Source organism: Lottia gigantea (assembly GCF_000327385.1).
Source record: "Lottia gigantea unplaced genomic scaffold LOTGIsca_22, whole genome shotgun sequence".
NCBI classification, from domain to species: Eukaryota; Metazoa; Mollusca; class Gastropoda; family Lottiidae; genus Lottia; species Lottia gigantea.
This window is the reverse complement of record NW_008708555.1, coordinates 1,845,051-1,872,874: the sequence shown is the minus strand read 5'-3', so window position 1 is coordinate 1,872,874 and position 27,824 is coordinate 1,845,051. Positions and strand designations below refer to the sequence as shown.

The window sequence follows — 27,824 nt, the reverse complement described above, 5'->3', positions numbered from 1 at the left end:
AACTAAGGTATATTTAGACAGTAGAGAATTGTTCATACAGTCTAGGGATAAGCGGTTATTTAAGGTGTATTTTAAATTTAATAAGTCTAGACTCTTCGTTTACGTTATGGGTACTTTTAATCCTTCATAAACGTGGGCTTAAAGCTGACATATGCGGGATATAATGCTACGTTTACACTATGTCCCCGGCATAATAGCCAATAGATTGTCGTGTATTTCTTTATTGCCTAAATGAAAGGAAACGCAGATGAATATAATTCACTTAACGTGGAGATTTTGTTAAATCTAATTTTAACTATGACCTGTAGTGTACTCGCGGACCTGACCTGACCCGACCTTCACGCATATTCATAAGCTAGCCTCGTTTTGTTTATAGCCTTGCTGTGCAGTTTACGTGCCAAGCCTTGATCGCTTATTAGTTTTAAAACCCTTCCACCCTCCCAGTAGTATTACTGAGGGTTAACGCTTAATTAATATGCTTTATTTGGGATTTTATGTTGTAAAATGTTTCAATATTTGTTTTTATATGTTTTGTATGTAATTTTCATTCATTGTTCAATTACTTGTTTTTATTGCATTGGAATAAATACTTGAAAATGTAATAAATGTTTAGCCACGTCATATTTTATTTCAATCCTATTGTGCAGCTATTGCAACTTATTGAACGAAGGACAAAGGGTTAAAAGAATATCTGAAGATACTATCTAGACCTTTGCCTGAATTAAACCCATAACCTAATCCAGTACATGTTATATATCAACAAATTTCTTCACTAACACAAATTAAGTAAAAATGTTGATGATCACAGTCTTTTGGATTCCCTGGTGAACAGATAGACAGAAATAAAGTGTTTATAATCCAAAAAATGTGCCATGACAGCCACGTTGCGGAAATGAAATTAAACGAATGGAGGTTTACGTCCTACTTTGTGCCACGGTGCGGATGAGAAACATAATAGGCCTTAGTAAAAAATGGGTAAACTTTACAAAACGTGACAATACTTAATCAGTTGTTACAAAACTTGGAAGTGGTCTGTAGTAGGGCGGAAAGCTTAATGCAAAAATGCCACGGCGCAATACGTTTCGGGCAAACGGGAATGCCGTGGCCGCCGGGAACATAGCGTAAACATAGCATTACATAGAAATGCTTATCCACAGTAGGCAGTGTCGGCGCTGGGGCCAGACTGACTAAATGAGTCGGGGAAACCGTGAAGCGTCTGATAGAGTGCTCCTCCAAGAAAATATTAGAAAAATTGAATTGACCTGTTGCATGCTGACACATATTTATTGTGCATAAACATATACAAATCATATTTTCAATATTGTTGAAGTGTGGGTACAATTGAGGGTCCAAACTTACTTTCTAGGGAGACAAATGCCCCTTGTACCCCCACGGGCGCCGTCACTGAAAGTGGTTAACATTTCGAATCCACCAATTGGCGATGTCTTTATGATTATCGATGAAATGCCATATACACAGTCATTTACAGCCAACTAAAACATTTGTTCATCAAATCATTACAATATCAAAACAATTCATGTGTATATTCATCACGTTATTATCATTCTACTGATTCTGCCTCAGGGTGTATTATCATGTTAAAGGTAAACGACCTACCAGCCTGTAGGGTGTGCTTATACTATAGATAATAAGGTATATTTTGCAACTCGCATGTGAACTATATACAGCTTCTCCCCGATATAACACTATTGACGTCAAATTATTTTACTTTATGCTGGTCTTCAGGCCTTTAGTTACACTTGACCATTTTGCTTACATCTGGATCTTGAAGACACACTTTCATAATATTCCTTTGTCATCATCTACATATACTTCAGTTGACTTCAATACCTAGACGATATTTGTGCTTTTATCGTGTATATACATCCACGGGACATAGTTGGTGTATTTTGAATATCTCTGTAACCCATATGCCAACCATAGACAAGTAGGCATACAGAATATGGGCAGTCTATGACGATTTAGAATATCCATACGGACTTATCGCCCTTCTTTTTGAAACTGGTGAAGTTCCGTCAGATTTTCAAGAAGATTGCGAGAACTTGTGGGGAGGGTGGAGTTAACGGGTGAAGTTGGTGTATGACGTAAATAAAATGTAAAAATAAAAATAAAAACTACGATGTTATAGTTAATTGCGCTCTGATAACCATTAACAATCCGGATCTAAGTGTATATCGCTGGTATTCAAACTGATTTAGACTAACTACATAGCGTACCTATCAGACACTAACCCGACATAACAATTCAATTGTTGTCAATCCCCAATTGTTTCCAGTAAACACACCATTTCCTCTGGTAAGTCGCTTGCATTGAGTAATAATTAGAATTGTATTAGAATCTCTTGGACTGCAAGGATCTCCGACGGACATTACATTCGGATTGTAGAGTTGCTAACTATATAAAATCCATAATATGTGCTGTGCACTAAGATTATCTCTTACAGTATCTCTCATAATTCCGAAGTGTTTTGACCACAATATTCAACATAATTTTTTAGGGTCATTGCCCGACCACAGGTAGGGATGGGCATCGATAACCGGCAAAATACCGATCAATAATCGATAAATAATCGAAATATATTAAGTGAGAAATATTCTGAAAACTAAATAAAAATCATATCATATTTTTTGTATTCCATTGGTTATTTTTGCTTTGATCGGCTATTATAGTTGACTGTGGGTAAGTGGTGTGCTGAAGGGAAACTATGCGCAACAAATTATGACTTGTTAACGTGTACACAGGAGAAAATAGAACTTTGACATTTAATCGATTATGTATTTCGATGATCGATAATTCCTAACGACGCTAATCGATTATTTCGATTATTTTACCCACAATGATCACAGAATCTCATTTTTCCAAATTTTTCCAATTTATGTTTTATATCTGCACTTAAAACACTACTTAGAGTCTTTGATAATCAACAATTACATTATTTGAAACATCTTCAGTCTGAAATGGCATTTTACAGGGAGAAATATTTAGCGGGAAAGTTTGTTACTTCAAAATATAAAATCATCAAAATTTTAGAATATATCTCGTCTGAGAAACCGTCACTGTCTTCCGATAATATGATCGCCATTACTTAATTGCAGTGGTTCCGAGTCTAGACTTAAAAATAGAGGATAAGAGATGCCTTGTGATATTCAACACTCTATTATTAACTCATAACTACACAGTACCATTGCCAGAGATAATTTGTCTGGATTGAGACGTGGTCACTGATATTTAGAGTAAAACTCGATTAACCGGGTTTATTACAATTCCCAATTTAAACAAGAAACACGAGACTTCTTCTGTCAAATCTCATGACACAAATAACTTTCTATTTTTTTAATATTTGGTAATTTTTCTAGAATTTTCATCAAACCTTCCAGAACGATTATTTTGATTTGAATTATCTCCCTTTAATAAGATATCGAGATATTCATGTAAAGTACAACGCACTCCTCTCCAATTTAGACGAGGTCATCGCCTATTTTGGTATCTATACGACAAGTTCTGCTTTGTAAATAGTGTTTACTGGTCCATAACACCGTATGTACAATTTGGAGTTAATTCATACCTTCCAATTTGGAGAACATGATTTTGAATGTTCTGATACAGACTGGAGAGAATGATATGGAACACCCTGCAAGTAGAGCAATGAAGCAAGGCCAAGTGGGCTATCATTCAATCTAGACACAGCAATGCAATGCTCCTGTTCTAGCACTATACGTTGCCGTTACATGTCCATACGATATAAAATCAATTCATGCCCTAAACTGTCGGCAAAAAAGTTATGTAGTTGCGTAAAGATATTGATGCCAACATACTCTTTTTGTTCAAGGGTTTAACATAAAGCATTCAGAAATAAATTGAACGGAGTTTTACGTCTTACTCTTCTGCACCTAATAGGTCTAGGAAAACGATTAAGAGTGTTAGATTAAAATGTGTGAAGTTTGACACAGGGTCAGAACCACAGCTTCACAACAATTACAAGGTCAAGGAGAATCATTAAAATTTAACCCCATTGCGAAACTAGAACCAAACCATGTTTATATACCTATATTTATAATAGGTTGTATGAAAGGCCATAGACTAATTTCAATTCTGTTATTTTGAATTAGGCAAAGTAATTGATAACCCGAAGCTGGTAAGTAAAGGAAAGGCAAAGTATGTATTGTACTTATTTTGAAAGGACAAAAGTCACCTAAGCTATTTCAAGACTTGCGATCTTGTACTCTTAAGAAATTCAAAGTCTACTTGTTTTTGGCCTTGGGAAACCAGAACCACTAATTGTAAGATAACTTGCCAGTCAAGGTAATATACGCCCACTGGCAGCTTTGATTTTACATAAAAAAATATTTAGTAGAGGGATTGAGCCTTTGAGTGTTTACGAGTTAAAAATTGAATGCGTTTTAAAGATTGAGGGCAAGGACTCATATAATAGTTGTCAATTTGTTGATTTTCAAAGGGGTTCATTATTGGGCGATAATGAACAATTTCACTAAGTGTCGTCATAATACGTCGAGAATTCTAGAGTGTTTTTTTTTAAATCAAGGGCAATAACTCATTAAATGTTTCCCGTCAAGAATTGTGCTTCTAAAGTGTTTACAAGCAAAAATTGAACGCATTTTCAAAACAAGGGCAATAACTCATACTAAATATTTTTCGATTTTTCTGATTTTTAATAGGGTTAATCCTTGGGTGATTACAAACACTCACATCTAGTTTCGTCAAAATCCGTCAAGAATGATGCCTTGTGGACGGATCGACGGAAATGGGTGACGGCAAAATACGTCCCCCATTTCATATTGGCGTACAATCAGCAGTTTTATTGCAGTACATGTAGTTTTTACTGGTTAGGAGTTTAAGTGCCTATTATAGTTGCATAATCGTAAACAAGGATACCTCAAGGCAGTACAATGTAGATACAATATGTGAAAACAGTTATTAAAGATATATATATTATTTATCAAGATATCATCAAGGACGTTGGGTTTCCTTACTCAAGGATATTTTCCAGTGTATAATAAGAAAGTGTCTGAAGGGTGGGTGATAAATAGATGTTTTTGAAGATAACACTTTATAACAACCAGGATCTAATTGTTATGTTCTAGTCGTCAGACATTATATATAATCTTAAATGACAAATCTAGTATCGATGGAATAATTCACAGGAATTGTACGAATTGACTTATTCACAGCATAGGTGCATATGCACGAATAGAAGGATGCTTTCCCTTGTAAGCAACAATATGTTGTTAATGTAATAAACCCAATACACGACGCATCTTATCCTGGTTATTCTGCGTGGTTCTTTGCCATGTATGCATAGGTATTGAGACATAGAACGCTAACAGTAAATATTAAACACAGATCAAAGAACCATTTTTATGGTTGTTTGTTTCTTTCCTCTCTTCTCTGTACATATATGTTTCCATCATTGATACTAGCCCCATCTCCACAAATTGGAGTTATTTGCTCCCAAAATCACCTAGTCGTGCTATTTTATATCCAGTGCAAAGGGACACAATCCATGAATGAACAATATCCGGAGGTACCTTCTGCATTGATATATGAACACACTTCAGTAATTCATTTGCCATCTGTTTCCATGTTAAATCTCAAAATTCAACCTTCTATAACTTTTTCCAGAAATCTGGTTGAAAACATTCAAATATGTGAAAGTCTGGCCGATACTTAGTTTCTGGACGAAAATTCAATATATCATGACAATGAAAATCTTGAACTAGCCAAACTGAAAGTAGACCAAAACATGTTATCAACATCTGTTTGACTGTCAATGCACACATAACGACTATTTTTAGAATTATCCTTCTCATTAAAATCTCTCATCATCTCACAAAATCTGAAAGAAAATGCAATTTCAGACATTAAATTCCAAATCTAGACCAAATTTTACTCAAAAATGGGCATGCAAAGCTCCCAAAAGGGAGTGAGAAAGAAGATTTCTAAAAATAGCAGGGACATAGAATTAATTACTGGAATGGGTGAAACTGAAGGCTGGGTTATTCCCCTTGATGTTAATCATTCGATGGATGTCTTCAGTTACAATCCTATATGTATATTAACTAAATGAATTCAATTATTACCAAAGGGTTGGTATTGCAACATAAATAATAGATTTAATTGTGCTCCTATCACACAATTTTTATTCGGAAGGTCACGTTGTTCCCTGGAAGCATCTTTTCAGATATAATTGTACATATAAGTATCGATAAGTAAAGTCAGTGCTATTAACATCTATTTCAACCCACAGCAATCGTTCAATTTGGATTGGTAATAATTGATACTACCGTCTTGTGGAAGTTAAATATAATAACCTGGTGGCGCCTTTATCCGTTCTGTCATTATATATTCTTTTGAAAATCCTGTTGTGTTGTGCTCTTGATTTTATTTGTAATGATGACTATACTATTTTGGATTCCAATTGGTCAGTTTGATCATTAACTAGGGATTGAACCCGAGTGTTCAGAGCTCACAGACAGATCTGTGGTGAAGACTGGATTTCGTCTTTTGAACATCGTCAAAATAACCTTTTGACCTAACTTGCTTTAACCAATCAAATTGCTTCAATCTCTCACAAAACGACAACGCTTGAGAAGGCGTAAATTTGATTGGTTAAAGCAGATAAGGTCAAAAGGTTATTTTGACGAATGTTCAAGACCCCTTCTCTGAAGTACGAAAAATGAAAAGCAATAAAAAAAACGAAACACATTTTGGATTAATTTTAATTAGATTGTTTATTACTTGAGCAATAATATCGTATTTGCTGTCCGTTGACATGAGTTGTCCACGTTCTATTTTCTATAAATTGAAGTGCATTATTGTAGAGTCAAGTTGCAATTAACCTACAACCTAACGGCACTAGACATTACTTATAGGCATATTGCTCACTCAGTTCGTTTAAGATCTTATTCGGTATGTGACCCATGGCAGTGGTTAGACAGTATATCATTCTTAATGAACTGCTGTGAACATGTCTGAGATCTCCCGAATCTATCCAAATCAGAAGCTTGGATCAGGCCAAGGTAGTCATCATTCTCCGTCAGAAATAAAACAGAAAAGGAAAATACTAGGCTATCGATCCTTTTGCTTACTCTTCTGTGTCTTACAACCTAATCGGGAAGAAAAAATAACGAAATTTCAACTGCTAATTATAGTCAACAGTATATAGAACTACTGGAAAAGCACTAAGAATCTCTTTGTTTAACCAAATAAATAGCGTCCTCAAAAATTCAAAAAGAATGCCATTGTCAAACCAACCTTTAGCCCGGGGCAGTTCGGTTAACTCGAAGCAATAGGTTGTGAGAGAAACACTTCGAGTGATTCAGACTACTTAACTATGACAGGCAATCTGAAAAGGTCAACAGCTTGAAGAAAAAAAGACTCCAATTAACTATAATCAAGGGCGTTTTCAACTGGCAGAAAATTGATTCAATTTCTCTTCATAAACATCTTGGAGTTATTATGTCTGCTGAGGAAGAAAAATTGCTCAATGGTGTCGTGCTAATTATTCCTAATAAATAATGACACGTATTCAATACTGGTATTCAGGAAGTAACGAGGTTCAAGATAGATGTCTCCAAAATAGTGTTCATTGAGACAAATATTCTTAGCATTGGAGTAATGCCAAATAGTCAAGGAAGCAACGGAAGTTCGATATCAGAAATACACACGTGTTACAATTTTACTTGCTCCGGAATACCTAATATTACTCTTTGAATGAGCTTGGCACTACATTTGAAAATAATTTATCTCTTCGAACCAGGCAAATTAGGTCTTACGACAATCATCTTTGAGTATTTGAGAGTTTTTTTTTAAATACATTAACTATCCGGAATTCTTGTGAACTTGAGGCAAAGTTAGGATGGCTTAGTGACATTATTGCTAATAACGATCACTTGACGTTATATTTAACAATGGAAGCATTAAGATTTTTTTATATTGTTATTTCCGCTCGCTTGTAGAAAATTGAATCAGATATCTGTAGTGAAAGTACAGTAAATAACTATGATATTTAAAGATTGTAACATTGTCAACTCGTGGACTTCCGTGTAATTTCGTTCGTACGTTTGAAGACATAGTTTATAAAATGGAGTTAAATATTACCTTAAAATCTCAGTAAAATATCTTATACGGTTTATGGATGGTGGTGTACGATGGGAAAGAATTCTAGTATTAACACAGTGCAATGTTTGTTTGCTGAATTCTCGCTGAAGTTCGGTTTGTTACTCGATATTGGTTTGTGAATAACATTTTCATGACTTGGACAACTAAACGATAGGTCATCTCTTTCCAACTTGAATTAGAATTCACCTTATGGTTGTCGGTTATTAAAAACAAATCCCATTCAGCAGCCAAAAAAATCAGCTTTATTTGCTCATCGGTTTAACTTTAATAACAGTTTATTAAGTTTCGGGCAGAAGCCAAAAAATCATATTACAATATATCAAGATATGATAAATAATTTTGGACGTTTTAAACTCGTTTATCCATGATTCACGGAATATCGGAAACGAGTCATTGAAATTCACTATCACGCTACACCATAAGTGAAGACCCCAATCTCAGAAAGAGACATATTTCTAATGCACCATTCATTAGCGATATCTGGACATCATACCCGTGAACTAGGGAAACCCTAGAGATTTACAATGACGTAATAATGAATATTTCATGAAAGCAATGTCCAAGAGGTTAATACAGTAGTGAAATATTTAATATTGAAACTGGAATTAGAATTATATATTTGTATGGACAGTCCCGTAACTATGTAACGAGCTTGATGGAATGTTTCCTGGCCATATCTCTCAGTATCAGTTAATGAGTCTGAATAATGCACGGCACGATTCAGATGTTTATGCGCTACCAATATATTGATATAATAAATAGATCCGAACACGAAAAGTTATTTATTGTCACGTATTGTCCGAGCTCTAATTTGTCTGAGACTAAACGGTGATAACAGTTTGTTGACCAACTAAATTCTATAATAAATATACTGCAAAGATAACAATTACTGTTTTTATACCATTGTCATATAAATATTTTATACAATATCCTTATGAACTAAATCAAATATCACTACATTATTATAGGAATATAAAGGATTATAATATAATGTTGATCATAGATACATCCACTTAGTCAAATGTTAAATCTAGAGCAAGTTTGTGTAAAGAAATAAGAGTTTCGTATCCTGTTATTCAACGCCTCAGGGTCTAGAAAAATGTCGGACGATTTACAAGGACATCAGCAGATTAGAGAGGAATGTGAAAATAACAAATTTATTGACTTGATTTGGACCATGAACCATTAAAAAAACTATTTATATATACAAGATATTTTAAGCACCATTTTTGAATATTTATAATAAAAAGCACCAATATAAACAGGAAATAACACACAATTCAAATAACATTAATATAACGGAATTCAACTGTCTCGATAATTTCGTCGAAGCAACATTTACAATAACATACATATATAACTATAAACATACATACAAATAATATGATAATATATATTCTATCTATATTATAAATTCTATCCTTAAACAACAATACAGTTATATTATGTTATGTTATATCATGTTATGTTATATCATGATTTTATGTTATATCATGTTATGTTATATCATGATGTTATGTTATATCATGTTATGCATTTATTTATATCAATAAAAAGGACAACGACGATATCTTGAACACGCAGCCAACTCCGTAACTAATGGAGAAACAAGACTATAAACTGGTGTCAGAATAGTTTGGTAGAATACACTACAGGAAATATACGTGATCAAAGGCGAGCACTAGAATGACTAATCAGAATGTGGTAAATATAATTATTTAAAATAATCAAAAGCACAAATTGAAATTAATAACATAAATATAAAAACATTAATTATCAACAATAACAATTTATCTAAATATCAATAACAAGCTTTTCATCATCATCATCTTTTGCTTCATCATTAACATCTTCATCACTGGAGAAACTGGATCGAAGAAGACTAGAGTCTGAGGTCTCTGATTTAACAGAAGATACTGAACTAAGACTTGTATCACTGAGAGTATCGAGGTGGCGAAGATCAGCTGAGAATAGTTCTGAGAAGGAATCAGATTCTATGGTTGATTTGGGTGATGCTTCTGGAGTACTGGTAATTAGTATTGGTTTGGTGAATGTTGTAGGCTGTTTGCTATATACAGGAGAATCGTGGGTGATATATGGTGTTGGTAAATATGGCAGATTGGTAAATGGTGAAGGTACTGGTGTCATTGGTACTGGATAGTTACCTGAAACAGAAAATATGTATAATATAGTGCTTCGAGATAAATGTTAAGAAATGATAATATTAATATCTATATTTTTCAAGAAGGCAAAATACCATAATCTTGGTGGAAAGCCTGTTCAAAATAACAATATTAATGGATACGGAGACCATATCTATGAATCTATGAAAGGAAAATTGCAAACCATCGTGAAATAAGATAGAACTTACCTGGAAAAGGGTAAGTGTAGCAACCATAATACGGAGTCGGTTGAAATGGATAACGGGTAGTAGGATAGTATCCAGGAAGGTTGTTCAAATGATATGCTGGTTGTGGGCATAGAACATCTTCCCGAGCTGTTGGTGAAACTGATCCTGTTGAGGAGAAAGAACTATCCTGGGATCTTGGTTTAGTTCTTCTTCCTCGAGATCGTCGATTCTGGAACCAGACTTGAATCCTGGATTCAGCAACACCAAGTTGTAGTGCGAGAGTTTCTCTTAGAGTGATATCAGGATATCGATTGACCATAAAAACATCTTCTAATCTAGTGATAGCTGTCTCACTAAAAGCGGTTCTTCCTCGTCGAGATCGCGGTCGGTAGTCAGACTTTAGTGAATCTTGTTTCGTTTTGGAATCTGGAAAAATACATAATAAAAGTAAAGTAAACTACATTTCAGTTGAATTAACGACATCAGAAATGAAAAATTTTGCTACGTTTAAAATGGAAGCTCTCATAATAATTCGATTGTTTCTTTGAATCCGAAGCAAGTGGCATGATATTATTATGATCAGACGCCAACGTTATGATGAAGATTACTAATAAGCATAATAATCACTTTTGGTGTGATCAGATGTAGAAGTTGCAACTGAACAATGTTAATAGTGACTCTTACTAACCTTGAGTAATTCCTAAAATAGAATCAATAGTAAATTGAGACATGATGATGAATTCAGATAACAGGAGTAAACACTAGTAATAAGATAGGTGATATGTGTTCACCCTGATTCACCCCATTTTATACCCCAACAAATTACAGTCCCTAATTCACTTTAGGATTTGTTTAATCAGCTGTTAATCCTCGCTCTACCTGATTCCTTTAATCTGTTTTAATCTCAATTAATATTAAAGATATTATTGTCACTCAGTGGGTTCTCTCATGTCTTGATGACCAAATAAAAGATTTTAATGATAAAACAATGAAATCTAATCACTGTCAAACTACTAATTAATTATTCTATTATAATTATAATGAAGCCATGATAAACTTCATCATCATAATCTCATAATATTATTTTAACTCAATGGTTTCCTAATCTCTTACCAGAAATTAACAAAATTATTATTGTTTTCCTATCAAATATTACCAGATTATGGCGGAAGTGACACGTGCATGCTGTGGAAGGCATGTTTCGAGCTGAGATCGAAACTGAAAACCTTACTGGTCTGTTGTATAACTCACTGGCCGCATCATATAGCACAACCAATCCAGCTATACCACCCAATCTATCATAATTTGAACGGAACTAACTGGACTAAATGTGTAAAGGACAAAATGAAATACTTTTCTGCACCATGTGGGCTAATGAAGACGGGCATCGCCATGCAGGGTACAATGAGGGAAACTTTGTCAGGACAGTGCCATTAGCCTGCTCTTTTTCGGTTTTCAACTGTCGAGTAAGCGTCTAACTCACTGAACCTGAGAATTTCAATGGTTTTGGACAAATGTAAATGCAATTAAGATATATTGTAAGCTACATTCAAAAAATATACGCTATTTGACCATTGCGTTTTGCCCATAATATATTTACATAACAGAAAAATATCGTTAACAACCCACGCAATGAAGATAATACTTCCAAAACGACGACACAAATCAAACATGACCCAATCTCGACAACATTCTGATAGAGATACAATAAAAAAAATTAGGAACCTGCAGAAAGTCCATGTTATTACTACATCTTCTTCAAACATATTCCAATGACTTAACTGGAGGTTCTAACAATACATTATAGCTGGATATAGGCAATTACTTAGTATAAAACATTTCATTTCATACAATAGAACAAATAAACTAATGTTTGACAGTAAAATTGTAACTGACGAAGTTGGTAATGAATTGGGTGTCGGCATCGGGTGCTTTTAACTTATTCACCTTCAGAGTGATGATGTTTATTGGGTATTAACGTACTAGTTTTCCATTGTATATTGTTAATATCGAACCTAATTTGTGGTAAATGTTTCATCGTGAATATAACAAACTATTAGCATCAGTGGATAATAATCAAACTCACGAGTTTATCGCCTATTGTACTCCATGTAACTTATTAACATTCGACATTATTGGATTTAGTTAATTCTATGTTATCATCCATAAGCTTAAACATGATAAATATTAGTTTATGATAGATAATGGACGGCATTAATATTATCAAGTTCATTATTCAATGGTTGAGTTTGGCCATAAAAACATATCATATTCATTCATGTAATATGCAACACGTTAAATTACTGTTATTCAAGTTAATGGAAATGACAAATTCATGTATTTCATATCGAAACAATTTGAAGGTTGAAAAGTATGGATGTAGATTACTTGTTGTATAAGTAAATTTACATTGATTAACCATATTTGGATGCTCAAAGTAAATGTATTAAGTTGGTAGAGGGATTAATTTAATAAGATATCGTGCGTGACCGCTTGAAACCTCGTATAACGATATATGACGCGGAATTAGTTTTCGAGAAAAACGCAAAAAACTATTTGTACGCGTATTTTGTTAAAATCTTTTTATTATTTTTTTTACCGTTATACGTGGTTTCCATTCTTGGAAAATATAAACCTCGTATAACAATTCGATATCTCTGGCCTATTGAACCAAAAACTTGTATAATACTACAATATACGAGGTTTTTCATTTTCATCCGCAGAAAAGGAACATTTAACCTCGTATAATAATATATTTTACGAGGTTTTAAATCTGACTGTTTATATCACCCACGATATTAGTTTAAACAATATTTATTTCAAATCAGTGTATAAACAAATGTACACATCACAAAAATGAGACAAGTATAAAGATTTATAAGTCTGTCTTGACTGTAGATATTTCCAAATTTGTTTATGAAAAAGAGAAATAGTACCAGCGTTATTTTATATACATGTACATTGAAAGCTAAACATAAACAAATAAAAATATTTACAGAAAGGGGTTAAATTAGGGGTCGCATAAATTCATTGGTGATTAAAATACGATACTCAATATTGACAAAATGAAATAATGAAGTGATGAGGGTGTCCTACAAAGATAGATAAAAAGATATTGACGAATCACACAGCATGAAAACATAAATTCCATAGCATGCACGTGTCACTTCCGTCACAATCTGGTAATATTTGATAGGAAAACAATTATAATTTTGTTAATTTCTGGTAAGAGATTAGGAAACCATTGAGTTAAAATAATATTATGAGATTATGATGATGAAGTTTATCATGGCTTCATTATAATTATAATAGAATAATTAATTAGTAGTTTGACAGTGATTAGATTTCATTGTTTTATCATTAAAATCTTTTATTTGGTCATCAAGACATGAGAGAACCCACTGAGTGACAATAATATCTTTAATATTAATTGAGATTAAAACAGATTAAAGGAATCAGGTAGAGCGAGGATTAACAGCTGATTAAACAAATCCTAGAGTGAATTAGGGACTATAATTTGTAAGGGTATAAAATGGGGTGAATCAGGGTGAACACATATCACCTATCTTATTACCAGTGTTTACTCCTGATATCTGAATTCATCATCATGTCTCAATTTACTATTGATTCTATTTTAGGAATTACTCAAGGTTAGTACTATTCACGATGGACATCGTTCAGATGATACTTTTCTCGATAAACTCTGATCATAGTATTCAACTTCTTCCTTCTTTTAAAAACTGACAATAATTTATGCGAAAATGTTTACAGTTGATACTATCATAACAAAATTTACAACTCGGTTAAAGATTTGGCTTCAGACAAGTTACGATTGGTGTCTCTTTTCAGTTATTAGCACTGAAAATGTAAAAATCTAGTTCAATTTTAGTTTTCTACAAAATCAATAATTTAACTATCATATTTGAATTACTTTATATTTCCAGATTCCAAAACGAAACAATATTCACTAAAGTCTGACTATCGACCGCGTTCTCGACGAGGAAGAACAGCTTTTAGTGAGACAGCTATCACTAGATTAGAAGATGTTTTTATGGTCAATCGATATCCTGATATTACTCTAAGAGAATCTCTCGCACTACAACTTGGTGTTGCTGAATCCAGGATTCAAGTCTGGTTCCAGAATCGACGATCTCGAGGAAGAAGAACTAAACCAAGATCCCAGGATAGTTCTTTTTCCTCGACAGGATCAGTTTCACCAACAGCTCGAGAAGATGTTCTATATTCCAGCCCACAAGCAACATATCAGTTGAACACCTTTCCTGGTTACTATCCTACTACTACTTATCAAGTTCCATTGACGCATTGTTATGGTTATTACACTCACCCTTACCTTGGTAAGTTTCTATCTTATTTTGGACTGTTTGCAATCTACCTCTTCCATAGATATTTGACATGATATGATCTCAAAGGAATATTGCTATTAATTATTACTTGGCACTCATCTCGAAGAATTGAATTAAATAAATTCTTTTCTGTTTCAGATCACTCTTACTATCCAGTACCAATGACACCAGTACCTTCACCATTTACCAATCTACCATATTTACCAACACCATATATCACCCACGACTCTCCTGTATTTACCAACCTCTCCACAACATTTACCAAACCAACACTAGTTACCAGTACCCCAGAAGCATCACCCAGATCAACCATAAAATCAAATTCCTTCTCAGAACTGTTCTCAGCTGATCTTCGCCACCTCGACACTCTCAATGATACAACTCTTAGTTCAGTATCTTCTGTTAAATCAGAGACCTCAGACTCCAGTCTTCTTCGATCCAGTTTCTCCGATGATGAAGATGTTAATGACGAAGACAATGATGATGATGATGATAAACTTGTTATTGATATTTAAATAATTTGTTATTGTTGAAAATTTGTGCTTAATTTATTTGTAAAATTTGTATTTATTGTTGTTTAGTTAAATTAGTGCTTTTGATAATCTTTAGATAAACAATTATTTGTACAACATTAAGTTTCTTTGAAATTTTTTTATTGCTATTGACTCTACTAAGCATCAATGATCTGAAGAAATACTTATCCATTTCCTGTTCTGGCTCATTTAACATTCATTCAAACCCACGCAGTTGTTCTGTAGGTTCTGATTTTCTGTCTTCATCCTTGGTAATAGTTTAATGTCTTTAATGTACTTATGGTTACATTTCAAATCAAGAATTTTCATCTGGTTGAACATTGACTATTGAAACCTTAAACATAAAATTGGAAACAATTCCGTAATTCGAGATTCCGGGCATTTTGGCATTCACGCGAGAAAGAAGAACATGTCACCACATACCAATGACTAATTTATAGCATATTATTTTAGGCATTGCCAGAAACAATGTGCCAAAGTTTCACTATAAGGCTTCTTCCGGTTTCCAGCCTAATCTATAAAATTAAAACTCCACTGAACCAAATAATGACCAGTGGCAACTCAAGGATTGAAACATGATCTGGAAGTAATTATAATAGATGCAGGAAGTAAACTGGTATATTGAGCAAAACGATGACCCTTCATTAAAATGCAGATCTAACCCTTTCATGTGCTTTGGTTTTTGTGTTGGTGTTTGTCTGTTCGTAGCCCATAAAATGGTTTTCATCATTTGTTTAAATTCTTTGGTCACAAAATGAAACAGTAATTTATTGTTTAAAAGGAAGGGAACGGAGTCCAGAAAAATGGTCGCTCTGTTTACTGAACTGTTTGTTTTCTAGGATAATCTAACATTGATAAAAGGGAGATAACACGTTTAAATACGAATAGTATTGATGTGGATACTAGTTACGTGAAACAACATTTCTACAGTCTTCTTTACTGTCCATGTTTTGCTATCGAAGACGAGTGTCTCTATACTGTGCGTGGCAAGGGAAATTTTACTTAACAACTTTACATGCATGTCAACAGACGGGGTCTCGGTTTATTCTCTCATCCAAAAGAATCCCAAATGATGATCTTCATTAACCCTGGGAAAACCCAACAAGATCGAACCTTGGACAATAGGCCCACTAAGGCATTCGACATCTTGCAAAGACTAGTAAAACATGTGCTCCACTACATGTTATACAAGCACCTATTTGAGCGAAGATACTGAACGAAACAAATGTAGATAACGTTAAAATCAATAATCTAAAAAAAAAGGACAAAGAATATGACCTTGAATTTTAATATAGTGAGATTTTTTTGTTTTTATCCAAAAATGATAACTAAAGATATAGCTTTAATTAACATATATTATCTCGCGAAATAAGGAAATGATCTATTGTCATGCTAATTGTTAATAATTCTCTGATAAATAATTGTTTCAATTTTTTTTAGCTCCATCGTAATTGAAGAATCATCACCACTTAAGTAAGAATTAATTTGGTTAAGAGACTTCTAAGTTGTTGAAGAACGGTTTAAGTTTGGTTTAACAATCACTCAAAATATGGATTTTCGTTCGGGAATGATTCTGCTCTGCACCTTAACGATTGTGTTCAGCACAGTCGCTCAAAATATTGGTATTAAACGACATATGGGAATTGTCGGAAGGTCTGAAATTCTTGATAGACAGCAACCGGCGGAAAGGTTGAAAGAAGAACATTTCGAAAACGACAGACATGCCGCATTAACAGATGAAGAGGATCTGAAACGTTTACAAGTACAAATTGTCAGACAAGTTAAATCAATAAAAATGTTTGCCCAGGGATTGGTGAATTTGATGGATTCCAGAATTGATGCTTGGAACAGAACTATAATAAAATTACGCACAGCAACTAGGCTTGTGATCAACACAACTCAAGCGACCGCAACAAATGAGACGTATATTGCAGCCATGTTTAAAATGAACTGGGAGGATGTATTGATGAGGAAAGAATCAGAAGACGTGGGTGATGTTCCAGAAGAGTTATACCAGCATCAACTAGCTGTAGAAGTAGACGTAATCCGACAACTGGCGATCAGAGCCTTAGATGGTACGACGAGACGGATAGCTAATCGAAGGAACGCAATGAACGCCGTTGACGAAAGGAATTAATTATCAATGAAGTGAAATGATAGTCAAGCTGTCAAAGATATGTGAACATTACGGTGACAATTTCCAACATAAATACAGAGAGTCTAATATATTTTGTGTTTATAACAACAGACCTGTACAAAAGCAAATCATATATTTGTGCACGTCTGGGCATTATTATTCTTATTTTAAATATAGACAGAACAAGACAAAGTTATATTGTTTAAATTAATACAGGACTTCCTTTCTCTCTTTCTTTATCTTCATCTTTATAGGAACGCTCTGTTAAACCAGAAACTTCTCGACTCTATTCTCAGATGTTTTAATCTCATGAAGATTTACTGGTATCACAGATACTGCAGATAAAGTACGGGAAATTTATATGGTGTAAATAGACGGTGTAACAAAAAAGTGCAAACTAGAGAAAAAAAAATCTGGTACACCAAAGCGCAAACAACGATATGCAAGAACATACAGCGGTCAAAAGCGGTTTACGCGTTGTTGCTCTTGTTTGCAATTTTTCAGTCTGACCCCAAATCGAAGCTATCTAAAGGTCAGTACAAACTTTTGATTCTCTTAAGAAGAATATCGAATTAAAGGGATTGTGAAGAGGTTTTCTAAATTTTCTATGTGTATCAGGGACACTGATGGCGCCAATTTGCACCTTTTTCCAATTTTCAATCAGACGCCTGCAATTCCATTTAAGTTAACGTTTCATCCCGCGAAATTTGCTTAAGAAGAATTGCAGAAGTCTGATTGAATATTAGAATGACGCAAATTGATGCTATCATTGTCATACACATACAAGATTTAGAAAACCTGTTAACAATCCCAAGACCTATACCTTGATGAGAGGAAACAGTAAATGAATGATAGCGCCCCCGTTATTCCAATAGTTCCAACTTGCTAACCAACTAGAGTTGTTTCTGATAGATTATTCTGGCGAAGAAAGAAAGTTTCAGACTCTCTGTTTATGTATATAAAAAGAACCAAATTGTAAATAAAAATTTCAGTTTATATATATATATATAATAACAAATAATGACATGATATGATAATGACAAATATATGAATGAAAGTATGGAGTAGCTGCCATAAAAATTATTCTGTATCAAATACAACATGCTTGCATCATTTTAATAACAATAGTCAATTTGATGATGGGGCCATTGTAACTTTAGCATTAGGAATTGTTCTGGAGCAGGGGATCATCAATTATATAGGCTTATATTGAAATGTACCTGGTGTTCACAGAATAAATAACATTCAGTTTTAATATCAAAACATTAATAGTCCCTTGCTTGCTTGAAAAACACCCTATCTGAATAAATATTGTACTAGCTATAATAATGAGATATCTCAATAAATATCACTGTGCAAATCATCACCTATATAAATTATTGTATATCACGTCAGAGCACCTGTTGTACAATATATACCAGCTATCTGTTTACTCTGAGCTAGTCCAAGATTTCTGGAATAAAATGAAAGTATATTCATCTCTATTTGACAATAATAAACACTTTGAAGGAATTTTCACAGTTTATTTGACACCTACTGCAGTTCCAATAGATTAAGCAAGATTTAAGAGAGATGAAGGGGAAATCAAGTCTGACTGTGAAGTTGTCAATAGTTAAAGTTCAAGTAAGTACATTTTTTTTGAAAGTTTTAAAACTGTCAACCATGTAAAGTTCAGGTTCCATCCAATAATAAAAGATTATAGAAATATACTTACCGTGTTAATTTTCCACATTTAATTCCGGCCAATAATTGTTCTTTTTCCTTCAACCCACGACAGCCAGCATACGCTTCCAGTAAACTAAAATAGAAAAAAAGTTGTTCTTTTATTATATAATTAAATAATTCTGGCTATGTTCTATTTGAAAATGCTATAAGCTTTAAAAAAAATTACTTAAAATGTTAAACAAAATGAAATACCTGATTGGAGTAGGATAATTATCTATAACAGCTTTAGCTTTATCAGCTGACATACCATTGAGTTGTATTAACTGTTTACCAAACATCTCACTTACTGTTAAAGCCTATAATGGGATAAAATATTTTCATTAGAAATATGAAATGAAATGGAGTTTTACATTCTACTTTTTCTTTACCTGCTTATTTTGCAGCAGCTATAGCCTACTCATTTTTGATTGTCAACTGTTGAAAGATCTTTCTGTACACAGTCTGGAGCACACTGGATCTCAGTTTATTGTCCTACTGCATCATTGATAAACCTGAAGGTATTTTCTAAAGTTTGATTCACTGAGCCACTGTAGCTCCTTTTTTAACAGGCACACAAGCATTTTAAAATTATCTAATTAGCACAAAAGACCAAAATCTTGCACAAATTATTTAATAATTCAATAAATTTGGACATAGGAATCTTCTTATGAGCACCACACTTTAAATAATTGAATCCTTTTCTTACCTTACTTTTAACTGAACCTAAATTAAAGTTTTGAAAGGGCATTAGATAATGATCTGTATTGTTAATATCAAACGGTCTGTTTAATTCTTTAACTACATCAGGACTGCAGGTATGTAGAGTTTTATTCTGAAAAAAATACAATTTCTATACATTTTTAGGGAAAATTGTCTAAGATGACACAACAGTTTCAATGAATAGCTTTTTAAAATTTCAGGAATTAAGTGAAAATAAAATGCAAATACTGTGATATATAATCAGATAATATCTGTATGTTATAAATATATAATCTATATAAAGTTATCTTTCAACCTCCTTAATCTCTATATAATGTATCAATGATACATTACATTATTCTGTGGCAGTAGAAATTAAAGGGCTTAGTCAGGTAATAAACTCATCAGAATGCATTGAAAACAAGTCCAACTTAAACATCTGGATTTTCTTCAAAAATTATTTTGTTATAATGAAAAAGGCAATTCTATTTTCTCCTAATGAGTTTAAATGGAAATTTTAGTAGGTTTGAAATTCCTTATGTGAATTAAAAGAGGGAGTTATTTTTTTTTCATATTATTAATACACTTGTGGTTCTCTTTGCAATGAAATATGACAAAATGTTCTGTAATTCTTTGTAGAAATTGCGCAGTAAAATTAACTGCTGAAATAATAATAATATCACTATACCTGATAGTAGTTTTGTAAATATCTGGTCATAACAGTTAAATATACCACAGACTCTTTCGTATCCTTAACTCTTTTTACACCAAAACCATCTATTACCTAATAATATTGTATATAGCATTTCAACAATTTACATTATCATATTTCATACACCTTGGTTTCATTGCATACAACTTTACAATTTTCCTTGTCTTTTCAACAATTTATAACAGTTATTATAAGGAAGACAGCATAAACCTGGGTATTGTTTCTCACAAATGACCTATAGGAAAGAAGTTAAAATCAGCTTTGTTGAATTTCAGTCATTGAAGACAAATAGAACAAAATTGGCAGCCCTTGTCCTTCGTCTGTTATTGACTTAGCCAATGACGTGACTTAAAGAATACCTGAGTGTTGGCAATAGACTGTTTGATTCTGTCTTCACCAATACTAAAATTCTGCATGGAACCATAATTTTCTATCAGAAATATAGCATTCTTCACACCACAACGCTTCAAACGGAACTAAAATGTATTTCAAATCCTTAACAAAAATGTTAGAAAAAAAATCTCTTGGGCTTACTCACAAGACTCTGGCATAGATTTGTACAGACATTTTTTTTTAGCTGACTTTCTCTGGTGAAAATAGACCAAAGATATTTGCTGGGACACTTTTCAAAAAACTTGTTGTAAACTTTTATATTTTAGTTTTCATCCAAACACAAAGTCTTGGCCAAACACTTTAGTACTGGTTTGAAAGTCATCTTTGAAAAAACAAAACAGCCAAAACATCAGCCATGATTCAAATGATGACTGGACTCACGAACCAGATGAAAGAAATAAGTTATCAATAAATAAAAGAAAACTACTTTTTGATCCTGTAGTCTACCATCCACCATACTACCGACTAAATCATCCATTCTCTTTCTCTCTACAATATAATCTAACACCAGTTCTCTCCCCTCTCCTTGCCTTAATTGGCCTGTAAACAAAATAATAAAATGTAATATCAACAAGGGTGATCTTGTATCATTGTCATGAGTATGTTGTAACCAGGGCTGTTCTTGATATGTTGCCACAAAAGCTGGCTCTTTTAAAAAAATATGCATGATAGTCCAAAATAATACACATTTTGTAGCTTTAATTGATCAAACATAACTCGCACGTGTGAATTTTGTGCATCAGTTAATCCAAACAGTACTAACCTGGTATATGAGGAACCTTTTCTCTGGCTATCCAAACTAAATCTCCAACATGTAGTTCTCGTAAATCACAATTCACCTTATTCTTCATCAGATCCGGTAGTAGAATTTTAGTTTTTGATTTACTGCTGTAAAAGAAAATAACCAAAGTCAGTTTGTTTATCAATTGGAATGACACTTATCTCTACAGTAATAGAGAAATTCAACATCAAATTCTATATTTGCCCTCATGCTGTTTCTTTTGAACAATGTTCACTAAGTGCTGTACAGAACAAAATGCCAAACAAACCTGCCATAAAATTCCCTGTTATCAATCACTAGAACAACTTCAAACTCTCCTGGTCTCAACACAAACTCAGGTACTGGAAGACTGGATGTCGAGGACACCGTAGAAGACTGGGAATTGGTGTCTACATCAAGAGAAGTAACTGTTGTTGATGATGATTGAGAGTTATCTCTAACAGGAAAGGTAAAAAGTGATGGCTCTGGCCTGTTTGATGAAGATGGAAGTGTAGAAGATATGCCTGTTTAAAAAAAAAGTCTGTTTGGTTTGGATTTGTTCACTATCTAACGAAAAAAGAACTTTTTCTCACTTAATTCTTTGTAGAACACTCAGCTTAAAATACCGAAATTTGCCTCACCTAAAGATGAAGGTATAGCTGGTTTGTGGGAAGATGAAGATGCTGATGATGAAGGTTTAACAGATGAGGTAGTTGAAGGTTTCTGTGTGGTTTTTGATGTGGATGATTTGTTGATAGAAGTTAATGAGGATGATGGTTTTGAATTGGTTGAACCTGAAAATGAGAACACAAAGTTAAGAAATACCAATTATAGAGCACACTGAGAATAAAACAAAACATACCAGTAAGCTTACTTTTATCAGAAAGATCTTTGGTTATGTTTTCAGGAACAGCAATATCATCTCCATCTTTATCAGCTAGGTAAGCATAAACATCATCTTTAAATGGTCTAAAAAAGAAATTAATATAGAATTTATTCAATTGTAGAAAGGGTATTACAGTTTGATAAAGCATGATATAAGCAGCCAGACACGAACATTGTCCGATAAAATTTCAGCAAATGAACAGTACAATCTACTAGGACATTATGGATAAGCAAGATCTTTAAAGCATATCACCCAACAATATATAATAAATGTATTTTGAAACTTAAGGAACTTGAAAAACATCATACATAATGTAATCAGCTCACCTTGTTAAATCTAAAGAATAATTTTTTCCTGACATGATCAACTTCTGATAATTAACTTTAACTAAAAATCCTAAACCAATATCATCTACAACCAAAAAGAAAAGGTTAAGTTGAACCAAATACGTAGCATCATCAAATTACATGCTTGAAATAATGAGATTAAACCAGTTTTAGAATGAAAGTCACATAGCTTACCATCAGTAGTAACAGCTGCCTTGTCTTTCCTTATAACTTGTTGATTATCTTCTGTGATATACCAATATCTTAATCTACAAACAGAATAGGAGCATTATAAAAATCTGTACACATGACTATCAAATGGTTTGTGAAGTATGGGTTTAAAGGGTTGCAATTCAATCAATACCTACCTATTGTCATCAATCTCTGTTGGCATATGTCCAAAATCAGAAATTCCTTCATCGTTTTCAACTTCTTTATTATCATCTATTTCCAGGCCAGGAAGTGGTGGTTCCACCTGATCTTGTCTTACTGCTACTGGTGTATCATTAAATGTGGTGTGTTCGTCAACATATAATAGTCTGTAGGCCAGGGCACATCCACTTTCACTCAAGCTAAATCTGAAGTAAATAGCAGTGTATGGATCAGTTTAAAAGTGGGAATAAATAAACCAAGTACTTATGGTTTGAATTGAAAAACAAAACAGGAAAAATACATTTAACAACTTGAAATGTAAAGATTGGATTTTTAGAATGTACAATAAAAATGCGCCCAATTCTTTATAAACTTACTGGGCTGGAGATCTTTCCTTTACAACAAGTCCTTTCTTTAATAATGTAGCCATGGACGACCAGGCTGTATACCACTGAGCAGCACCTGGATCTGGCTAAAAAGATAAGAATGAGGTAAAAATCAACTGATGTCTAAGACAAAAAAAGCTATCTGCATGTTCTATCAAATGTAAGAACAACATAAGATATCATATGGCTAAAAAAACTGGATTTTAAATTGTCTTGTTGTCTGCTAAATAAACAATGCTGCTGATTATGCTTTCTGACATAATGCCTAACTTGATTGGATAGGTTGAACTTACAGTAATTTGTGTCAAAAAAATAGTAAAGCCACTCAATAACTTGATCTGCGCAAATTAATTACAGCAAGTACTGTAAATATATTGAGGTTTGATACTGCTGTATCTAATGAACAACTTTCAAAATTCATTTCTTCATAATCAGTAATGGGACAAATTGGTAAGGCGCCTTAAAGAAGCCGGAGTTAAAATAGTTACATATATATATCAAAGATATTCACCTCTGTAAAAGATTTATCTGCTAAGGGTTGAGCTTCTCTCATTAGTTCAGTTTTAGTTAAATATCCTTTACAATTAGCTGCCTACAACAGAATAAAATATAACTACACAGGGACTGTTGAGAGATATATCAGGTTGAAGGGATGTATCATGTTGAGGAATATATCAGGTTGAGGGATATATCAGGTTGAAGGATATATCAGGTTGAAGGGATATATCAGGTTGAAGGATATATCAGGTTGAAGGATCTATCAGGTTGAAGGGATATATCAGGTCGAGAGATGTATCAGGTTGAAGGGATATATCAGGTTGAAGGGATATATCAGGTTGAGAGATGTATCAGGTTGAAGGGTTATATCAGGTTGAAGGGATATATCAGGTTGAAGGGATGTATCATGTTGAGGAATATATCAGGTTGAGGGATCAATCAGGTTGAGGGATATACCAGGTTGAGGGCTATATCAGGTTGAATGATATATCAGGTTGAGGGATATATCAGGTTGACGGATCTATCAGGTTGAGGGATATATCAGGTTGAGGGATATATCAGGTTGAGAGATATATCAGGTTGAAGGATCAATCAGGTTGAGGGATATATCGGGTTGAGGGATAAATCAGGTTGAGAGATATATCAGGTTGAAGGGATATATCAGGTTGAAGGATATATCAGGTTGAAGGATCTATCAGGTTGAAGGATCTATCAGGTTGAGTAATATATCAGGTTGAAGGGATATATCAGGTTGAAGGGATATATCAGGTTGAGAGATATATCAGGTTGGGGGATAAATCAGGTTGAGAGATATATCAGGTTGAGGGATATATCAGGTTGAAGGGATATATCAGGTTGAAGGGATATATCAGGTAGGGATATATCAGGTTGAAGGATATATCAGGTAGGGATATATCAGGTTGAAGGATATATCAAGTTGAGGGATATATCAGGTTGAGGGATATATCAGACACAAGCCAGCTGGATCATCAAACATGAAAAGGAATTTAATATGCTACACAACAATATCAGCTTCTTCTCCACAATTTCTGTACAATTCTATATCTATTCTCCTACCTGTCTATCTGTATAAAGTGCCAATAAAATGGCATACCCTCCAGATCTGTAAGCTGGTATATATTCTTTATTACCTGAAGATTTCCTACGTTTCTGAAACACAATCTTAGATAATATAATTACAATATGATAAGTATCAGATAGAACTATCGTATTAAAATTTACATCCTTCTGTTCTAGACATATTAGTGTACTGATGAAAAGGTAATAATAACATATTCTGCTTTTGTCAATTTTTAAATTGACAATATTCTTCACAAATACAACCATGATAGTTTTACATCTAGTTAAAGAGACAAAACACTTTACCTAGTTGGCTCTTCCAAATTAACCTTAAGATTTGATTGTGTTGGGGCATTCCTTTACTTCTTAATCCATGCAAAAAAGAACAAAAGGATTTCCCTAATTCAGCCCTTTAAACATAAATCATGCTGTACCTGTGCAGCATCAAAATTTCCTAGTTAGTGAATGAAAAGTAAAACATACCTTAGCAGGTTTCTTGGCTAGTTTATCCCCATTCTCTGAGTCACTTGAATCTAAGAGATGATTGATGGAAGCTGTATGATTTGTAGAGTTCACAGAAGAGAAACTATGCTGATTGGTTGTTGATAATATCGTAGAAGATGAAACTGAGGCTGTAGAATCCTTAACTGTTGATTCTGTGAAAACTTGAGCAGTAGTATCTAAAATTAAATTAAGGTGTAAATGATTACAATAACAGAACCTGAAACATGTCATTACACAGAAGGCTAAGCATGAAACTCTTGAGGACAATATGTTTCAGGTTTTATTTTAATATTTCTATATCATTCTACACTTGACATTTTGAGCACTGTTTTAGCAGTGAAAACATTTGTTTATTGTTCATCATTTTACTATAATTATGTCTGCAATTCCATGTTAAACTGGACATCAATGTATATGTAATGTTGTTGTTGCTGGATTGATAACACAGAGTTAAATTTCCACTCCGCACGCCATAAAAATTAGGAGGTTCACTGATGTAATTAACTTTAAGAAAACAAGGCCTTGATTGACATTACTCACCATTTACTTTCATGTGTTCTGCTAATTTCATATCTAACATTTTACACGTCTTCTCTCCTGAAAACATGATAGAATTGGGCTGGGATTGGAGTTTCACGTCCTGCACCTAATTTAGGGAAGCTTTGCAGCAAAATCAAATGATTTGTATTTATCTATTTAAATTTTTTATATAGTAGAGACCCTTTCCGTAAATCAATCTTTCATAATTCCAGATGAACACTATCAGAAAACCTCATCTTTTATGGTTTAAATGATCCATAAAATAGTGAAGTAAGATTACTCACCAAAGTTTTTCAACATTTTACAGTCTTTACCGTATTCTAGTCTCAGTGGAAATTTCTTTAAAGCATCCAGGGCCTGAAGAAAAGTGAATAACAACTGAAAATGCGAAATTGATAAAAAGTTGTGGTAAGATGGAAACTCTAAAAGTTACCTTGATGGTGTATTTTGCTAATTGTCCAAAGAAAGCAAAGACTATGATCAACAGATTGGTTTTTTTCTCCATATGACATTAGGGGGTATTACTACAAAAATAAATGTGCAAGCAACACTGTTATTATGATAATAATAGAAGAAAATCTGAAACATATATCGTTACATAGAGTTTCATGTTGTGTGATCTTCAGAAAACAGACCTATTCAGCCTGCATCCCTACTGTCAAGTAGAACTTGTTATCATGAAGGCACTTTATTAATTTTAACATTGGTCATAATCCGACTCAATATAGCCTACCAAAGTGACATGGTCTAGTTTTACATTCAGCCCATGAAGACATAGACTCAGATTCATTTCAGAATAAGGTTTAATACACCAAAGTTACATGGTCCTGTCTAGCATTCAGCCCATGGGATACTGCCTCTCATACCTTCGCATAATTATACTGGCTCTTCCATCCTTTCAAAGCAGCTTCATCCCTCCATTCTGTTAACCATTTCTCAAATAACGGATTAGGACGGGCTACTTTCTTCCTTTTCCTTTTACCATATAGTTCATCCAGGTCGTCTTCCATCTTTCTTATAAAACTAACCACTGCCTTTTTTCAGGCCCTTGAAATATCATAAAAACTTGAACTATAACAAGGCCTAAAAATGAATCCTTATTTCACCATTTCTATTTATAAATTGAAGAAAAACATTTAATATGTCAATTCACTTTACCCGCGGAAAGCTGAAATTGAAAGTGGAGACCGGAAATGGATTTTGACCAATCAGTGAGCCAAGAATCTTCACATCTAATCAACATCCGGTAGAAATGTTTTCATTAGTTTCATAAAATATTTTCCAATATCTGAACAGATTCTAATATAATTCAATTAAAGGTAAAATTCTAGCTCCGTTGAATGAGACATTCACTGTTTATATATTTAAGCTCATTTTGTATTTAAAAGCAATCTATTTATTGCGGAATTACATTATTTAT

The 27,824-nt window shown here is 33.4% G+C and overlaps 4 protein-coding genes across 4 annotated transcripts; 2 read left to right on the top strand and 2 right to left on the bottom strand.

The window, feature by feature from the left end:
* Positions 1–10,715: 10,715 nt before the first annotated feature.
* On the bottom strand, positions 10,716–10,886 carry LOTGIDRAFT_80580 (hypothetical protein; the record flags this gene model as incomplete). The annotated part of the gene is made up of 1 exon (XM_009054501.1): positions 10,716–10,886. A coding segment is annotated over one exon (171 nt), but the record flags the coding sequence as incomplete, so codon positions are not given.
* A 3,618-nt stretch (positions 10,887–14,504) lies between these two features.
* LOTGIDRAFT_80535 (hypothetical protein) lies at positions 14,505–14,681 on the top strand (the record flags this gene model as incomplete). The annotated part of the gene is made up of 1 exon (XM_009054500.1): positions 14,505–14,681. A coding segment is annotated over one exon (177 nt), but the record flags the coding sequence as incomplete, so codon positions are not given.
* Positions 14,682–16,956: 2,275 nt separating this feature from the next.
* On the top strand, positions 16,957–17,544 carry LOTGIDRAFT_159901 (hypothetical protein; the record flags this gene model as incomplete). The annotated part of the gene is made up of 1 exon (XM_009054595.1): positions 16,957–17,544. The coding sequence occupies one exon, from the start codon at positions 16,957–16,959 to the stop codon at positions 17,542–17,544; it is 588 nt and encodes a 195-aa protein (XP_009052843.1).
* Positions 17,545–18,930: 1,386 nt separating this feature from the next.
* On the bottom strand, positions 18,931–27,414 carry LOTGIDRAFT_115731 (hypothetical protein; the record flags this gene model as incomplete). Its single annotated transcript, XM_009054594.1, has 16 exons — positions 18,931–18,997; positions 19,259–19,342; positions 19,462–19,565; positions 19,955–20,080; positions 20,636–20,731; positions 21,019–21,135; positions 21,480–21,592; positions 21,816–21,940; positions 22,102–22,269; positions 23,393–23,602; positions 23,774–23,868; positions 24,294–24,374; positions 25,358–25,550; positions 26,401–26,461; positions 26,689–26,761; positions 27,271–27,414. The coding sequence occupies 16 exons, from the start codon at positions 27,412–27,414 to the stop codon at positions 18,931–18,933; spliced, it is 1,857 nt and encodes a 618-aa protein (XP_009052842.1).
* Between the last annotated feature and the right edge of the window lie 410 nt (positions 27,415–27,824).